At 59.5% G+C, this 18,274-nt stretch overlaps 2 protein-coding genes across 3 annotated transcripts in view; one reads left to right on the top strand and one right to left on the bottom strand.

Moving 5' to 3' along the window:
• Window positions 1-2,427, top strand: part of ITPK1 (inositol-tetrakisphosphate 1-kinase) — a 172,551-nt gene extending 170,124 nt beyond the window's left edge. For both annotated transcript variants that reach the window (XM_023628307.2, XM_070250342.1), the window contains one exon: window positions 349-2,427. In XM_023628307.2, the coding sequence (XP_023484075.1) occupies window positions 349-701 (353 nt within the window). In that variant the 3' untranslated portion in view covers window positions 702-2,427. The remainder of the gene's footprint in view (window positions 1-348) is intronic.
• Window positions 2,428-6,247: 3,820 nt separating this feature from the next.
• Window positions 6,248-17,675, bottom strand: CHGA (chromogranin A). The gene is given in 8 exon segments (NM_001081814.2): window positions 6,248-6,734; window positions 9,054-9,544; window positions 10,269-10,688; window positions 12,162-12,257; window positions 13,359-13,427; window positions 14,285-14,378; window positions 16,717-16,763; window positions 17,555-17,675. Coding segments are annotated over 8 exon segments (1,347 nt in total). The 5' UTR covers window positions 17,601-17,675; the 3' UTR covers window positions 6,248-6,650.
• Window positions 17,676-18,274: the final 599 nt, after the last annotated feature.

The following is an 18,274-nucleotide window of genomic DNA, read 5'->3' as shown; positions in this document are numbered from 1 at the left end:
GGCCGTGGTACTGCCACTTCCAGCCGTGCCATGTCCCCCACATGATGGCCTCTGATCGCACTGCCAGGTGATTAAATGAGATGCTAAAGCGGTGCCCGAGAGGGACAGGGCCGCAGGGCGCTGTCTCATCAGCGTCTCACCGCGGGGCAGCCAAATCCAAGGAGCGGCGCTCTGGGTCACACGCACCCGGCTGAGACCAGGCTGTGTGGCTTCCATCAGCCCCTCATCCGCTGAGCCTCAGTCTTCTCTGTACACGGGATCCTGAACCTGCCCACCCTGGGTCCCGTGAGCCCCCTCCTCCCCCTGCGCCCTGGCTGAGCGCCCGTGCTGTCTGTCTCCCTCCCCCAGGCTACGAGGGCGTGAGCGAGTTCTTCACCGACCTCCTGAACCACATCGCCACCGTCCTGCAGGGCCAGAGCGCAGCCACGGCGGCGGCGGGGGCCGCGGCCCCGCTGAGGCACAGCAGGCTCCTGGCGGAGCAGGCGGGCAGCCTGGCGGGCGAGCGGACGTGCAGCGCCAGCCCGGGCTGCTGCAGCAGCATGATGGGCCAGGAGCGGCCCTGGGCGGCCGAGGCCGACGCGGGCGGCGTGGGCGGCACCGCCAAGCTGCCGCACCAGAGACTCGGCTGCACCGCCGCCGTGTCGCCCAGCTTCCAGCAGCATTGCGTGGCCTCGCTGGCCACCAAGGCCTCCTCCCAGTAGCCGCGGAGCCCGGGACCCAGAGGGGCGGCGCGGCCGCGGAGCACACCTGCTGGGCGAGCGGCTCCCAACGGTGACGCTACTACTAAGAATTCCCAACAATCTGATTCTCCTTCTTTTTTTTAATTTTTAACCTGATTTTCTGATGTCACGATCTAAATAGGGGGGAGGGGGGATGGAAGAGAACTCCACGTGGTCCAGCCTCGCGGAAGAGGGGCATCCCGCCTAACTGCCGCTGCGCAGATCCCGGCACTGAATTTTCAACACTAGGTCTGAATGTGAGGTGGGGCGTGCGCGAGCGCGCGTGCACATCCACGTCTCTTCGTCTCGATGGCTGCTGCGGACCAGGCCGAGGGGAGCCTGGAGGGGGCCGCCCCATGAGCGGTTCTCCGTCGCTGTCTTCTCCCCGAGCCCCATCCTCCCAGCCCAGCCCCTTCGCTGGTTCCCCTCCCGCTGGTCTCCCCCCCAGCTCTGAGGAGCAGGGCGGAAACCCGCACCGGGTGTGCCACGGGCCCTTCCCAAAGGTGTGAGCCAGAGAAAGCAAGAGGCTACAGCTCCTGGTCCCCTGGGGAGTCCATACGGGGGTGGGGGTCTGGGTGGTGGTCTACCTGCTGCCCGCTCACGAAATGGAGGAAGGATGCTTCCAGGGGAGGAGCCAGCGTCCTGGGGTGGCTGCCTCTCTCTGTGTCCAGCTCTCTGCAGTCCCCCAGGCCCCTCAGCACTGCCCGGTGCAGTCCGGTGAGGGGGCTTCCTGCCCTGACCACACGCTGCTGCTCACGGGGACCAGGAGGGGCTGCCTGGCTGGGAGCCCCTGGTCTGATCGCACCTGTACCAAGGATTTGTGTCGTGACTGTGGGCGGATCATTCCGAGAGTCGTCAGGCATCGTGTCCCCATCTCTGATGGGCAGGCTTGACACCCTCGCCCCCGTGGTGCAGCCTGCTTCTCCTCGAAGTCAACCCGCATGAGCTCTCCTGGTCTCCGAGGCCATTTGGGGCCCTCTTCCCCGGCAGGAGGAGGCTGCCAGACGCTTCCCTCCTGTTCACAGCTGCCTGGCCTGTCTTCCCAGTGGGCTGATCCCCTCCCTTCTGTATTCACTGCAAGCTCCAAGCCCTGAGCCAGCCGGGTGCGAGGGGCTGCAGTTGGGAGGTGAGGAGACACGTACACTCCCAGCCCCTAATAGCAGCAGACGGACCACCAGCTGATGGGTCAGATCCTGAGGTCCAAGTGGACTAGAAGCCCCCTGTGCAGAGAAGGGAGTGGGTGAGGGGCTTTGTCAGTCCTCGGACGATGTGAACACTGGCGACATCCATGGGACCCCCTGAGTGTGATCTTGTGTCTTAAGATAACGGTTCACTTTGAACAAGAGGAAGAGCCCTCTGGACTGCCCTGTGTGTCCAGGGCGGATGGCCGAGAGAGGCTGCTGGGCTGTGCACTGGCTCGGGGGGAGTGGGGGTCACTCAGCTTTGGGAAAGGAAGGGCTAGGGTGGTGACCATCACAAAGCAGGGCTGGGCCTGGGGTGCGGGGTGGATGCGGTCAGAACTGCCCGCTGTCCTGGAAACCGAGGGCCTGCCGACTAACCGCGTTTACACAACGTGAGTGTTGAACCCCAATCATAATGTCTGTATGCTGCCTTTCCCGGTCGGACCCCGAGCCCCCGGGCCGCAGGAAAGCGTGGCCGGCCTCTTGCACTGCTTCGTCTCCAAAATAAACTACTGAAATCAAACGCATTTCACATGTGTTTGCAGAATGTTGCTAAGAGTTTGTCGTTCCTCCCAATTTTTTAATAAAACCGCTTTTCCTTTTTGAATAAAATTCCAGTCCCGATCTGCCTCAGGAACAGGTGGCGAGTGTAGTGTGACCCTCGACACCAGGCTGTCTTGTGTTCCTCTGTAATTTTTGTCGCCTCTCAGGGTCACCCACGTTAGTGCCCAGGGCCCAGGTATCAAGTAACTGTTTTCCGGTGACATGGCGTTTTCCCCCGGTCTCGATGCGGGTGGCAGGCGTGGTAATTGCTTTTTCCAGGAGTGGAAACGTGGGGCGGGGAGTTGGCTTCCTCAAGGCCTGGGAGCTGCAAGGTGGTGGGAAACGGACCAGCCCGCACTCCAGGGCGTGTGCAGCAGCCCCCCAACACACTGGGCTGAGGTCACTGTCCAACAAACTCAGTGGCCGTCTCTGCAGGGGTTTAGGAGCATAGACGAGGAGAGGGACTGGCCAGTGATGAGACACCAACCGCCCCTTGTAGTGGGCCTCAGGAGCCAGACAAGCGACCCCCCTCACAGTGTCACCTGGGTGCACACTGACCTGTTTGGGTCCTGGGACACTGTCCATAGAGTTGGTCTCCCCTTAGGCCTCTTCATCGCTGGCCCTGGGTTCCTGCGTCAGGGGAAGACAGACTCCCTGAGACACGCTTAGCCTTTGCAGCCTCTTCGCCAGCACATGGTGGTGCTGCCTCTGAAACGGAGTCTCTGGAACATTCGAGGGGCCATGGGAAGGGTCTGCTGTGGTCTGCAGGTGTGGCGCCCAGAGTCGGCCCTGCCAGCATGCAGGGGGAGCTGGGACTCGCATTCCCAAGCTTCTCTTTGCCAGTTGGTGGGCATGTTGGGGTCCTGTGGTGCTGCCACATCTGTCTTGGTGGTGGTGGTCTGTGGCCAGGGCTGCTGAAGGCGCTCCTGACTTCAAGGGCTCTAGGAGCAAGTGGCAGGGACACATTTTGACCGAGGCCTTGTGTGGGTTCAGAGGGTGACTTGCAAGGTCTCTGCCCTGGGCAAGCTGGAGCAGAGGCCTTGGGCCGCGTTCTGCTTTCAGATGCTTTGGTTATATAATGAGGTGCTTCCACACGCTCAGCCCCACCGAGCGCAGGCGCTGGATGTCTGTCCTCACCAGAGAGCCCAGTATAGGGTCCTTGCAGTCAGCATCGTGGAGGCGCCTGGGGTCACAGCGAATGGAGGGTCGGGCTCGGCCTGAAGCCACCCGGCCTCCCCTGCAGAAGGCAGACGCAGCTGAAGTCCCGAGGAGTTAATGGGGCATCCTTTAAGTGGGGCTGCCTGTATCACTAATCCTGCCAATGAAGGCGAAAATGACCTTGAAAAGGAATTGATTGCTCTCTACCTGGAAGACTGGAAGGTTGAAGGGCCCTGGCAGGAAGCCGTAGTTTTCCAGCCAGCTGGGGAAAGTGGCCACTGAGACCAAGGGAGACTGTATCCTTGTCCTAGCCTGGGAGACTGGTCCTCTCCCCGGGCACTCACACTGGCTACTGGCCACTGGCCACAGAGAGCCATTGAATGGCCTCACCAGTGTCCCTGGGATTCGCACTGCCCTTCGCTCTCTCCCCTAGAAACCGATCATTCACCTGTGGAATCCTCGACATCTCCTCTTCCTTCTCGGGCCGCAGCTGAAGGGCCCCTTGTGCTCCAGAGACCTTGAGCTGGCTGCTGGCTGCCCTGAGGGAACATGGCCCCTCCACCGGGGCTGACCATGAGGCAGAGAAGTGTGTCGATCCTTGACAGAGGTTCTGGGCTCGGTCAGCCTGGCCAGCCCTGATGCCACCCATATCCGCCCTGCCCGTGCCTGAGCCCGAGCCCGAGATGTTGTGGCCGAGGCCTCCAGAGAGGCGATCATCCCGTGGGTCCCACCCTCCATGACAGAGGGCATGTGCCTCTGCCCCTTCCCTCTGCACAGCATTGATGGTGTGACCTTGGAATGACCCCAGACACACTGTTCAGAGGAGCTGACAGTTAACATGGACAACCTGGACGCTCTTCCTCTGGTTCTGAGCACCAGGCCCCACCCAGACCACCTGGGGCCTTTTCCAGAGATGGTCGCATTTCCCCTTACTTCCAGAGGTGTCCACCACCTGGAGGTTTAGTGGGACTGTCCGCTCCCCACAGCCTGACTGGCCCCTTCCAGCACTGTGTGGGGTCACACCCTCAGAAGCTTGCTCTCTGAAGAAACTTCTCACGTGGTCATTTCGCCGAGACGCTGGAGGCCCAGCGTGAGTGCTGACACCCGTGCTTTGTGACCAATGGGGTTTGCTTCAGTCCTGTTCACAAGCACCGTTTGCCAGAACCCTGAGCTGGCTTGTATTTAATTTGTGTACGTACGTATACATAGTGTTTATACGATGAGATATATATATACACACTATATATAAAAGCACAGCTTCTGTACAAACCGAGAACCTTTGTCCATTGGCTGTTTTGGTTTGGTCATGTCTTTGCTCCATGCGATTATGACAACGCAGGTGGCCCATCTTTGGGATGGGGTATTTTGGGGACAAGGTGTCCTGTGTTCTCTTTATTGGCCCACTGGTCCTGGTGGTGGATGTTCTGACAGCTGACTGACTCGGGGAGTGTGGTTAGCATGTGTGTGTGATTTCTGTGACTGTCGGGGTGGAACGCAAACCTGTCTCTTTGGAACGTGAATAAATACACACCTTCTGGCACCAGCTCCTTAGAGGGTGTCCCTCTGCTGGAGGGCACGGGCAGCAGCAGCAGTGGGCGGCCCCCTCGCCTGCCTCATAGGAGACGCCCAGACTTGCCAAGACCCCCCCAAACGACTCGTGTCGCCATCGTCGTAGTTTTCCCATCCAGGCTGTCAGGGCCCTCGAACCCTAACTATGATCTGCTGAGGAGGGAAGTGTCATCCCCATTGTGTGGATGAGGAAACAGGTTCTGAGAGGCCAGGAGCGCTGGCCCAGGCTCCCCAGCCAGGCTGGGGATCCTAACTCCAGTTTGACATCAAAACCCACGTTCTCTGGGCAGTGGGCTTCTTGACATCAGGGCTTGTTCTGGCCATTTCTGTGTGCCCAGGCCTGCAGGCCCAAAGCAACCACTCACAAATGTTTGATGAACAACTGAATGATTGACCCTGATGTTCCGCTGGTCCACACCGGTCCAGTGCACCAGCCCAATCCATTCTGATTGCATAATCCTGCAGTCCCCGTGGTTAAATGTTTTGGACATCACCCTGCCTGTGACGCAGATGAGTCATTTCACCTCTGAGCCTCAGTTTCCTCATTCTCAAAACTGAGATTAAGACTCCCTGCCATAGTGAACCATAACATGTGCCAGAACCTCGGATGCCCCAGAGACCTACGTATGTGCCAGGTCAGAGGGGATGGACGATTTATGCTGAGGAGGGCCTGCTGCTCAGAGGCCCCGGTCAGGAAAGTCCACCGCTGGTCTGGGGCTGTGGCCTTGGTGGCAGGCACCATCCCAGGGCTCTCGGAGCCTCTACCCAGCACCACAGAGAACAGGGACTGTTTCCCAAACTGGCCTTGCCTCTGGATGCCCCAGCTCAGGTGTGGCTGGGAGACGGGCGAGGGGAAGGGCTGGGGTAGCCCCTTTCCATGTGTCATTTAATCCCCACACATGCTGGGAGGCAGATGTCAGCATCCCCATTTCACAGATGAGGAAACTGATGCTCAGACGTGCAAAGCCCCTTGCCTGTGGCCCAGAAAGGAGTCGCCTCATGGGACCTGTACCTCCCCTGTCCCTTTGCCCGAATCCAGTCCAGCCCACCCCACTCCGAGTCAAGAGGGGGAAATGTTCAAAGAACAGGCAAGAGCCCAGAGCAAGTTTATTTTTCCTTAGCTAAATTTCATATAGAGTCTGCTGCAGGCAGGAGTTCTCAGCTTTCATCAAAAGGTCAGAAGTTATTGCAGTTGTGCCCAATGGCTCCGATGGTGGAAGGGAAACTTCTAGAAATTTGCCCATGTTCAGAGAGAGGATAGTCGTTTATAGTCATGGGGGTCTGCCCTGCAGAGGGGCACCCTGGGGCAGGGGTCAAGAGCAGGAGGAAAGGAGTGTGGGGACAACAGGGTGGCCTGGGCTGAGGGGGCTGCCCTACCGGAAGCAGTGCCCAGGCCGCCTGGCCAGGACCTGCAGAGGGGACAGCAGAGCCAGGACCACAGGGTGCCTCGGGGCCCTGGCTGGCGTGGCCGGGTGGCGCCTCAGCCCCGCCGCAGCGCCTGCAGCTGGTGGGCCACCTTCTCCAGCTCCGCCTCGATGGCCGACAGGCTCTCCAGCTCCTGGTCCTAGGAGAGAACATCAGGGTCACGCTGGGACTGGCCCAGGGAGCCTGTGCCAGCAGGCAGCGTGCAGTCAGCCAGATTGGTTGTGCCACTGGTTAGCTGTGTGGCCTCGGACAGGTGGCTTTGCTTCTCTGAGCCTCAGGGGCCTCATCTGTACCATGGGGACAGTGATGCCACCCTGCTGAGCTGCTCTGAGGAGTACCGTGTGCAAGAATGTGGGGGGCATGGGGGCCCTGACCTCACACTGCCCCTGATGGCCTCTTATCCAGGCCCATGGGAAGCAAAGCCTCTGGTGCCCTTCAGGGCGCTTTCCAGTCCCCCCACCCCAAGGCCTGGACCATGCTGGTGGCCCCCAGGGTGCAGCCAGGCCTGAGTCTTCTGTCTGCTGCCGGCATCCCTTCCTGAGGGACCGTGGGCCCGTGGCACAGGCTGGAGGGCGTGGGGGCTGCCCCGCATCTCCCTGCTTAGGGCTGGGCCTCCATCCTTGGTCACGATCATGGGGACCCCACGGCTGCCAGGGTGGTTCAGGGCAGCAGGGGACCCTTCTGTGAGCCCTGTTCTGTGCCCCAGCATCGGGAAGCTTCCAGGCCCCTTCCCAAGTCGGGACTGACGCCCACAGGAGCATGCCCTCAGACTCAGAGCAGGAGTCAGGGAAGACCACCTCCTCAGCCTTGACCTGGGAAGGCTTGTCTTCCTGGGGTCCCTGCCGGGTAACAGGCTGCAGGGGCAACCGCCTGGGGCCCTGGCAGAACAGACGGAGACGGTTGCCATGGAAATAGGGATCCTAGAGCCCTCTGTCTTGGAGTAGCCGCTGGGAGATGAGTTCTGTGATGCTGGGGCTGTTTCTAAGAAGACCCTTGGGCTGGTGGAGGGACTCTGGGGGTCCCCATCTCTCTGCCCCACAGGCCAGGACTCCCTCTGCCTGTGGAGAAGGGAAGCTGGTGGGCACCTCACTCTCCAGCTCCTGTTGGGGGAAGAGGGGGGTCAAAGGTGCCCAGTCTTGTCCTTGGTCCCAAAGCTAGCGGTGGGGGGCAAGCTGCTGTTTTCTGTAGCCCTGTCCCCTCTGGCTCTTGGGGACAAAGGCAGATGCCCCTTCCCAGCTCCAAGAGCCAAGGAACCTTCTTCCTCTCAGACTGCCAAGACCCCAGTCCCAAGCCTAGAGAGAGGGTCGGCGGCCTGAGGAAGGGGCTACGTCCTCTTCTGGGTGGATGCACTGGGGCCAGGGCCTCGGGCAGGTCCCAGCCCCCACAGGACCCTGATTCCCAGCTGGGCACTGAGGCTTGAACCACAGGCCCCCCAAGGCCTCCTCCAGCTCCAAGGTAGTATTGCCAGCCTGCCAGGGACCCCAGCTTTCACCCCATGCCCTCCCATGGGGCTGCATCTCTGCACCGCATCGAGCTTCCCAAGTAACGTGGGCACAGCCAGGTTTTCAAAGCTCGCGTGTGTTCTGATCATGATAATGAGATGAGCAGAAAGGAGTCCTTACCCCCATTTCACAAATGGGGGAACCAGTGAGGCTCAGAGGAGGAAAGTGACCTGCCCAAGGTCACAGAGCTAGGAGGAGGCAGAACCCAGGTCATCTGGCACACGTCCGCCTCCCCACCCACTCGTCACCAGGCCCTGAGGTCCACCTGGCCCTGCTCCGGCCCCCTTTGCCATCGGGGGTGGCAGGAGGGTGTGCCTGGACTGCCTGGGGTCCAGGAGAGAACATGGCTGAACCAACCACAGGGTCTTCCCAGGGCGTGACCTGTCCCTTAGCGTCCCCTCCTCCCATGCTCCCCCAGCTCTCGGGGCCAATGGTGCCCTGTGCCTGGATCCCCCAGCAGCAAACAGCCCTCCCCAGGCCAGTCCCTGCCAGGTCCTTTAGTTTCCAAATGCTCTCCATCTAAAGCCCCAGGTGTCACCCATCACTCCCATTTCCTGCTCTCAGACCTTCAGAGGCTCCCTATTGCCCTCAGGACAAAGTCCCCACCCAGCACCTCCGGGTTTGGCTCAACTCACTGCCTCTCCAGCTTCCATGCACCCATCTGATCTCTTCCTGGCTCCTGCCTGCCTGTGGCCAGCTTTCTGGGTGCCCTCTGGGAGCTGGGTCCACGTGGCTCCCTGCCTGACATGCCCTCTCTCCCGCCCCTTCCCAACTGCCCCAAACCCAGGCCTCTGGCATCTCCCAAGAGCCCCGTCTGAGCGCCTCTCCACTCCCGGACACCAAGGGGACCATGTCCCCTCCATGGGGCAAGGGCTGCTCGTCTGGCTGTGGCTGTCCCCAGGCTGGGCCCTCACTCCCGGGGCCTGGCCCAGGGCCGGCTCCTGCCCCATACCAACCTCTGGTCTGCGGTTGGCGCTGCCTTCCTCCTCTTTCTTCTCCTCCGGGTAGCCGCGCACCGGCGGGGGCAGGCCCGCCTCGATGCTGTCCTCCCGGGAGGACGGCCTCCAGCCTCGGCGCAGCTGCAGCCCGGGGCCCCTGAAGCCGTAGGCCCGGGCCCGGAAGGAGAGCTTCATGGAGCGGTCAGGGTCGTCCTCCTCCTCGTCCTCCCCCTCCAGCCGCTTCTCGGCCGTCAGCTCCTTGGCCAGCTGGTCCATCTTGCTCCACCGCTTGGCATCCTCCCACTCCTTGGAGAGCCGCTCCTGCTCCTTCTCCTGCTCCAGCTCCCTGCTCTTCCCGCCCCGGAAGAGGCCTCGAGAGGCCCCCGCCGTCTCCTCCTCCTCCTCTTCCTCCTGCCGGGAGTGCTCCCGCTCCCCCTGCCCCTCGGGGGGCTGAGCCTCCTCAGCCCCAGTCTTCCTGGCTCCATCCACGGCCAGAGCCTCGGACCAACCTGGAGCAGGTGGTGGACAAGAGCAGGAGAGTGAGGAGGGACCGCCACTTTCCTGGGTCCCTGCCGCTTGCCGGGGGCCTCTCTGTGGCCACCGCTGGGACCACAGACCCACACTCGGGGTCCAGCTCAGCCTCTCCATACAGATTTCACTTGGAGGGAAAAGCCATCTTGACACCAAGCTTTGCCATGCCCTCTCATATCTCAGAGGGTGGGTTGGCCGGAGCCCGCCTCTTCCGTTAGCCCTCTCAGCCCAGAAGCCCCTGACCCCAAGGGTCATGCAGCCGAGGAGGGAGGAAAGACCCTGACAAGGGCCTCAAGAGGAGCTAGGGTCTCTCCGAAACCCTTGTTGAAGCTGACAGTGTGCCCAGACCAGCCTGTTCCCACTTGTCGTGCTGTCCCTCTGTTCCCAAAGCATAACCACCCACCCTTCAAAGGCCCTCTCACCTCCTGGGTTGGGGAGAAGGGACTGTGTGAAATAGTGGGAGATGCAGGGTTTTGGAGTCAGAGAAACCTGGGTTGGAATCTCAGCTTTTACTACAAATTAGCTGTGTGACCTTGGGCAAATTACTTAACCTCTCTGAGCCTTGGCTTCCCATCTGGAAAATGGAGATAATACCTACCTTTCAGGGTTGTTGTGAAGGTGGAATGAGATTATGGATGAAGTCCCCCTCCCACCAGTCCCACTCTCCCTGACATTTGCTGAGGTCTCAGACATCATACGTACTCTCTCCCTTCCGGATCTTATAGCTGAGGCTCGGGTGGGGGTTAAATGCTGCGGTGGGGCCTTCCTCCTCAGCGTCAGCCTTCTCTCCAGCCTCGTCCTCCTCCTCTTCTCTCTTTGCCTGCTGCCCTCGCTCTGCACCCAGGCCCTTCTCTCTGTCCACCAGACCCTGGGAGGGGCTGTCGCTGTCCCCTTCAGCCTGTGGGTCTGGGTGTTTCTGGCTGGGGAGGCGGGTTGGGGAGTGGGTGTTGATGGCCTCCTTTTCCTCCCCTGGGGCCTGGGCATCCTCAACCCTGGACTCCTGCTCGGGCTCCAGGGCGGCCTGGGGCCTGGCTCCATCCGCATCTTCCCCATTCTTCTCCACCTCTTTAGAATCCCCTCTTGCCTCTGCAGCATCCTCAGAGAGCGCCTCTTCTGTCACCTCTGCAGAAACGACAAAGTCAGGCCCTGAGGACCATGCCGCATGTGGGGTCTCCCCAGAGGCCAATTTCAGAGCTTCATCATTGTATCTTTGGCTTCCAGCAAGTCCCGCCTAAGACACCTGAGACAGAATTAGGCTGACCCTCTCCGTGTCTAGGTTAGACCTGAGCACAATTAGATTGTGTTTCTTTGCCTCTTATAGAAAAATGTGATTTAAAAAAAAAAAAAAAAAAAAAAAGACCTTGAAAATGACCTCAGGAGACAGAGCCCCGAATTAAAAATTAGGACATCAGCTGAATTGCTGTGTGATCTTGGGCAAGTCCTTAACCTCTCTGAATAAGAGGCACCATTACTGTGTCTTCATTCTCCCTTCCACGTGGGACTTCTCTGTGCTGAGCATCCTGTGAAAGTGTTCAGTTCCTCACTATTTGTTGAGTTCCCTTTAAAAGGTAGTTTCATGTGGCTGCCTTGCCGACAGCCTTTTAGCTAGTAAAAATCCCTCCCATCACTGGAATGATTGCCGTTGCACAAGCAAGTGCATCCCAACGTCTGACTCCAGGACCACAGGGGAAGGTGCTCCCGGCCCGTTACAGACACTCAGACTGAGCCTCAGAGAGGGAATGTGACCTGAGCCTGGAAGCCAAGCCTCCGGGTGTCCTTTGCGCTGACACATGGCTGCCTCCCTCATTAAAGTTTACACACACACACTCCTCCGTCTCCCGCAGCCCATGGCCAGCATCCATGGTCAATCCAGACACTTGATGCCACGGAGCCAGCGTGTGGGAATCCATGCAGTGCCCAAAGCAGACACTAGGGTGACAGCTCTGGTCAAGCCCGGGAGGGAAGACCACCGAGATCCCGGGTCCTGGAAACTGGCATTATCCACCCCCCTTCCACACGCAAAGAGCAGGGCCTGCCGGGGCCTTCGTGGCTGCTTCCGGGTGGGAGAGGAGTAACAGGGCAGCACCCCGAGCTACGCCAGGACCTCTTGGACCCCTAAATGTGCTCTGGTTTCAAGAAGGATGAGCAGGTTCGTTCAGCATTTCAAACCTCCTCCTCTGGGGTCCTCCTGCATCTTGGTTGGCTAAGGCACCACCGAGGCCCTGGAGGGCGGGTGCTGGGGGCGGGGCCCTGCTGCCCTGGCCACCGGGAAGACCAGAGTGGAAGCTGCTCGCCTGCCAGGCCAGAGACTTCCTGCTCTCGAGGGTCAGTCCCTGAGGGGGGCAGATGGGCGTGACCGAGGGCTTTGGGGTGAGACAGACCCAGCTTCACATCTCAGTTATGCTGCTGCTCACGTTGGGCAAGGTACTTAACCTCTCTGAGCCTCAGCTTCCCCATTTGTAAAGGGAAGAAAATAATAGCTACTTTGCAGGGCCCAAAGGAGGGGCTCCTGAGCCCTGGGAACCCTCGATCTATCCTAACTCCTGTTACTACCTTCCTCCCTCCCCTGACCTCTGCCCAGACTCTGGCACTGACCCTTCAGCTCGGCCTGGTGGTTCTGCTTCTCGAGAACCTCTGCGAGTTCGTCCTCAAGCCGGCTGTGCTTCTGCTGAGGCGCCCTCTCCTTGGCACCTGGTGGGAGAAAAGGGGGAAGACGTCCCATTGGATGGAGCCCAGCCCGCAAACTCGTCTATGAGAGTGAGGGCCTCCATCCCTCATCTCTGCGCTGGGCACGTCCTGTTCCAGGCCAGCCCCCTGAAAGACCAAGGGCGAGAGCTTGGGGACAGGGACCAGGGGGTGGCTGTCTCTGCCCACTCCCGGCTGAGGCCCCTGGGACAGCCACACTCTCCAGACTCAGCTGCTCACCCAGGAAATGCAACAAGCCCTGTGTGCGTCCTCACATAGCAGTAAAGGCTCGCGTGGAGCAGAGCGTCCCGGAGGCAGGAGCAGAGAGTGGGGACCCCTCAGGACCTGGCTGGTGGCTAGGGGACCCTGCAGCTGGAGGTGACAGTGACTGCTTGTCGCCTCCATGCAGTGCCCCAAGCAACCACTAGGGTGACAGTTCTGGCCAAAGAGAGGGCACCTTGGGGTGCACGGGGGCTCTTGGTTCCGGCAACCCCTGCTCCCCTTGGGCCCCATGAGTCCAGGCCCTTGGGAGAGGGCCCAGCCCTTGCCTGCGTCTGAGCCCAGGCTTGGCACCTGCGGCCATGATCCAGAAACCCCTCTCCCTTCTTCAGCCGCAGGCTGCCGCTGCCTCCTCTGTCGCCATCCGTGCCTGGTTCCTGATGATGGCCCCTTGGCCAGGCCAACTCTGCAGCTGGCGATGATGTTTTTCCCCATGATGGGAATTTCTGGGGTGGCCAGAGGAGCCTGACCCTCTGGGTGTGGGCAAGGGAGTACACCCAGGCAAAGAGGTCCTCTCTGCCGTCTAGTCGTCAAAGTGCCCCCACGGAAGCGGCTGACCCCAGAGACCGTGGGGTATTAGGTGAGCTGCATCTGGTCTTGACATGTCCCTCACTCACTGTGTGACCTTGGACAATTCACTCAGCCTCTCTGGGCCTTGATCTCTTTAACCATACCAATGACAGATTGGACTCACCGTTCTACTCTATAATTGAAAGGAAATAACTGAGTATCAGAGAGAAACGGGACCTTGCTCCACCATCCATCCTGATTTTCTGACTTCCAGTTACTGGAATTTACCCAAATCCATGCGCAGTGGCCGGAAGATACCTTGGAGTGCGAGGTCTTGGAGCTCTTTCAGCAGATTCTGATGTCGCAGGATTGACAGGATCCGTTCATCTGCAATGAGGGAGCGTCGTTATGGGTGGTTTACAGAGAACAGCTGAGAAAGAGATTGCCGTCAATGTTTTCAGCTGAGCACAAGGAATTTATTCTGGAAACTCCAAACCTGGGTGGCAGCAGCAAGATTGGATCTTGAGATAACACTTTTGAAATGACCTCCTATCTGAGGTGTTCATCAGTGTTCTGCAACTCAGAAAGGTCCGCCACCGTCCCAGCACCCAGACCTCAGCCAAGGGAGGGAGCCCCCGAGGTGAGGTATGCGGGCCTCTCCAATCACAACACGTTCCCCCCTCTCCAGGCCTCTGTTCATGCTGTTCGGTCCACCTGGAGGACCCTCTCTTCCTTTTTCTACCTATTGATTCCCAACTTTTCTTACAGCCCCGCCCCAAGGCTAATGTTGGATCCATCCAACAGTTGGTCACAACTTGACTGCCTGCTTGGAAAAGCTTTGTCCTCCTCACGCCCACCCACCACGTTCCTTTATCCATCACGTATCTATAGGGTATCTGCCAGGTGCCAGGAGCTGTTCTCGGCACTGGATGTAGCACACAAAATCCTCGACCACGGGGAGCTCACATTCTGGTGGCTTGCTGTTCCAGCCCTGGTTTTGTTCTGCCCAGAGGTCCAGTTAGTTGTGTTCATGTCTGTCCTCTTTGCTAGTCTGTAAGCTCCAGGGATACGGGGCTATGACCTTCAGCTCCCTATACCACTCAGACCCCAGTACAGGCCTGGCCAAGGCAGGCACTCGGTCACTGACCGCTGAATTAAATCACTGAATTCCATTGAAAGCCACACCATGTCCTAGCCTCCCAGCCCAGCAGGCAGCAGCCCCTCACCCCCGGCCTGGCCCCTACCTCCTCGCAGGGTCTCGAAACACTCCTGGCTGACAGGCACAGGGCTGGGCTTGGAGAGCGTGTCAGAGATGACCTCAACGATGCACTTCATCACCTGGGAAGAGAGTGGGGGCGGGTTGGGGGTGGTGTGGGCACCGAGCTCAGCCCCTGGAGATGCCACGGCGAATTTCTAATGAGGACAGATGGGCCTTTGCTTCTGTCTTCGGGAGTCCGAGGATGCCTGGATCCGGGGCACAGCTTTGCTTTCTTAGCCAGACAAGAAGAGCAGTGATAATAGAAACCCCTTCTATGGTGCTTACCGTGTGCCAGCCACTCCACGCACGTGGCCAGCAGGTGCCTCACTAAGGTGGGTCATGGTGGGAGTGAGTCCCTGACACCTCCTCATCCTCAAGTATTTCTCTGAAGATGGGAAAGCTTCCCTGGGCATTAAGGTATATTTTGCAAAAGCGCTTTAGTCTTGCAGGTGCCCCAAAGGTCAGCTACCTCCAGGAAGCCTTTCTGGACCACCCAGAGGAGAACAAAGACTTTCCCTGGCTCTACCCTGTCTGGAAACAGGACTTGGGTCACTGTCTCCCAACATCCACAGTGTTGTCACATGCAAGGAGTGACAGCCTCACGGTCTGGCTCCATATTCAGCCATGGGATGCATCCCCTGGCTGGATGTGGGCACACATCAGCTACATATGGCTGCCCATCCCAGGCCAACAGCAGCCATACCTCTGAAAATCTTGTCCAATGCCCAGCAAGGTGCTGTGGAAAATCATGCAACTGATTTTTAGATGATATTTGAAGATGATGCCAACTGTAGTGTGGTATCCTAGCTGTGTGATCTTGGGCATGTGACTTGACCTCTCTGAGCCTCAGTTTCTTCATTTGTAAAATGGGAGTGAGAAGACCTTCCACTCCCCTCCTAGGGTGATAGGACACAGATGGGAAAACACTGTATAAAGCGCGAAGTGCCACGCACACCCAGGGAAGGATTCACAACTCCCAACCCACTTCAGCTGCCTAAAGCCAGGCAGAGGAGCAGGAGGTGTCAGACATGCATCAGGCAATACTGGTGGGGAGTGAGGGGGTGGAAGCTGTGTCTATGGGATGCCAAGGCAACCCATCCAAGGATCCAGGATGGCAAACTGGCAAACAGGTGCTACAGTAGTCACAGCATCCTAGGATGGAACATTCAGGTCTCAACCAGCTGCTCTGGTGCCTCTGACCCCAGGCTGCTGGGTACAATATGGTGACCAAAGTGTCTCCCCTAAGAGATCTGGCAGGGGGCCCTGCAGCCTGTTCCCTGGATCTCCCTGCACCCCTGGGTGCTGCAGTGGGAATATCAGAACCATGGGGCCCTGAGGACAGATGCTGGGAGAGAGGACTGTGGTATGGCTCCTAAGAATAATGGAGCGATCAAGAAGGGAAGCTCCAGGAATAACAGTGCCCATCTACTGAGGACCTACTATGTGCCAGGCACCTCACCTCTATGATTCCTACTCCTCACAACTCCCCTCAAGGGAAATATTATTACAGATGGAAAAAGGGGAGCTTGGAGAAGTTAAGAATTTCCCCAAGACCACAGCTACAACGAGTGGTAGAGGTTTAAAAACAGGTCTGTCTGTAACTAAAGAATAGGAAATATAATTAATTCAAATTGAGATTGAAATCACTTTTATGCTTTGGGTTTTAACCATAGCCACTCTGGAATGGAAGAAAACAGCTCCTGGAAAGGTGGGAGTAGAAAGTTCTTCGATGCACAAGTGCAGCTATCTGTAAGCACCAGAGACTGGAAAAACAGTCTAAATGAATTCCAAGTATACCCCTCAACACGGAGTGTCTCTTGCTGGCTCCAGAACTCCCCACCAGTGTCTCCTAAGGCCCTTTCCTGGGTGACATCCACCATCAGTCCCAACTGGCTGGGACCCTGGGTACAGAAGCCATGATCAAGAATGTTTCCATTGCGGCACTTTGGGACAGCCGGGGTGGGAGCGCCTGTGGGGTGAGGGGTGTTGTTGGCAGAGCCTTGGGGGGAGGGGAGGAGCAAAGCGGGAAGCCAGGGCCAGGCAGGTGAAGACCCTTCTCGCAGGTCTGTGGACAACCACAGCCACGGAGGAGTCGCCCCCAGCAGCCCACGGTGGGCCCGACAGATTCGGAGTATTCAAGACAGTGGCCCTGGCACCTCGGCCCAGTAAGTAGACTTGGGTTTGTCAGGGTGCACAGCCAGCTCAGAGGAAGCTGGGGAAGTCCCCACAGCAGGGTGGCAGGGAAATCAAGCAGTTTTTGATGTCTTCTTTTGCAAACTGTCCCCAGGCTCAGCAGCCGCAGTGCTGGTTCTTGGCTTTATGCCAGACTCAATCCTGCAGCTGCCCAAGAACTGGCTGTGAGGTGTCCACTGGGGCCTTGCACCCCCTACCCCGGGGCATCCCCGAACCCCTTCTTACCTCAGTATCCCCTGTATCCATAGGGCTGTTCACAGGGAGGGCAATGACTGGGAAGAAAAAGAGACAGTTGGGGTCACGCCTCCGCTCCGAGCAGAGAGCCCAGTCCTTCCCAGCCGGGGTCATCGGGGACCCTTTCACCCCAATGTCGCCCTTGAGACTGCCGCCACCCAAATGGAAGGCTGGGGCTGATTTTGTTTCCCTGCCCTGGCTGCTTCCCCCAGGAGGGTGGCTCCCAGAGGCTACACTGAGAGCCTTAACCTTTTCCTTTGGGAAAGCTCCTGCTCTGGGAGGGGGTGTGGGAGCTGAAGGCAAGTCCTGTGAAAACAAGGCCAACGGCTGGTTGGGACTGGGGTAGGGAGAGGATGCAGAGAGAGGGAGGGAGACCCCAGAGGTGAGGGAAAAGAGGGTGAGGTGGGGGGAAAGACATGGAGGAGGATTGTGAGAGATGACCCGGGCAGAAGAAGTCAAGGGCAGAAAGAAGGGGACAGCGGGAGGATGAAAGAGGGCGAGAGGCGAGAGAGGGAGCCAGGAGCAGTCCTCCCATCTCCCCCAATGACCTTGGCCAGCCAGGGCGCGGAGCCGGCGCTGGCCCTGATGCAGCCAGAGCCGCGGAGCCCAGACACGTGGTGGGGGCGCGGGGTCGGGAGTCGCGCCCCGAGAGTCGGGTCTGCTGGCTCCGGGCCGAGGCCGCTTTGCAGGGTCAGGCGGGAGGCGGAGCGCTGTCCGCGGTGCTGAAACCTCGGCGCGCCGGAGGGCGCGGGGCGCTGCGCGGTGCCTGGACCTCAGGGCAGGCAGGGGCGCCCAGGACCCTCTCCCCCGAGACCCCGCGCTCGCTCACCTTGCCCAGCGCAGAGCAGAAGCGCCAGGACAGCGGCGGAGCGCATGGCGAAGCCGGGCACCGAGCAGCTGGCAGTCTGGGGCCGGGCACGGCAGGCACCCGGACGAGGGGTGGCTGGACTGGCGGCGCGGGGCGGGCTACGGCGGCGCTGGCGCGGGGACGGGGCGCAGCGTCTCTGGGTGCGTCCGTCTGTCGGTCTGCCCACCAGGCTCTCTGCACTGGGTTTGAGTACTGCAGCTGCAGCGGCAGCGCCCGCGCGCCCTGCTTATATACCCCCGACCCCGGAAATGACGTCATCGTGCCCGTCCCTGCCCCCTTTCCCCACCCTTCTGGGGGTCCGGCGGCAGCTCGCTCCACCCCTAGCCTCACCCGGCTTGCCTCTAGCCCCCGCCACTCACAGTTCGTGGGTCAGGCCACGAAGCGAGCATTTGGCACAGGGAACTCGGCTGATCTTTCACCCTTCGACTGCTCCACTGACTTGCTGTGTATCGGTGGGCAAGTCACTTCCTGTCTCTGGGCCTCGTGTGCCTCTAATACGCGCTGAGGTCCTGACAGTCTTAGCGAGCCTCCCCAAGCTCCTGCGGTTCCGCTGTCCGGAACGCGCCTCCCGTGATCTTACAGGCTGGAGGCACGCTCAGCCGTTTAGGGCTCCCTCAAACAAGAGGCCCTGGAGAGATCCCCAGACCCCCTGTCTGAGTGAAGCCTCTCTTTTTCGCAACC

Source organism: Equus caballus, chromosome 24 (genome assembly GCF_041296265.1).
Source record: "Equus caballus isolate H_3958 breed thoroughbred chromosome 24, TB-T2T, whole genome shotgun sequence".
NCBI lineage: Eukaryota > Metazoa > Chordata > Mammalia > Perissodactyla > Equidae > Equus > Equus caballus.
The sequence above is the reverse complement of the archived record's forward strand: the minus strand, read 5'-3'. Positions and strand labels throughout refer to the sequence as shown.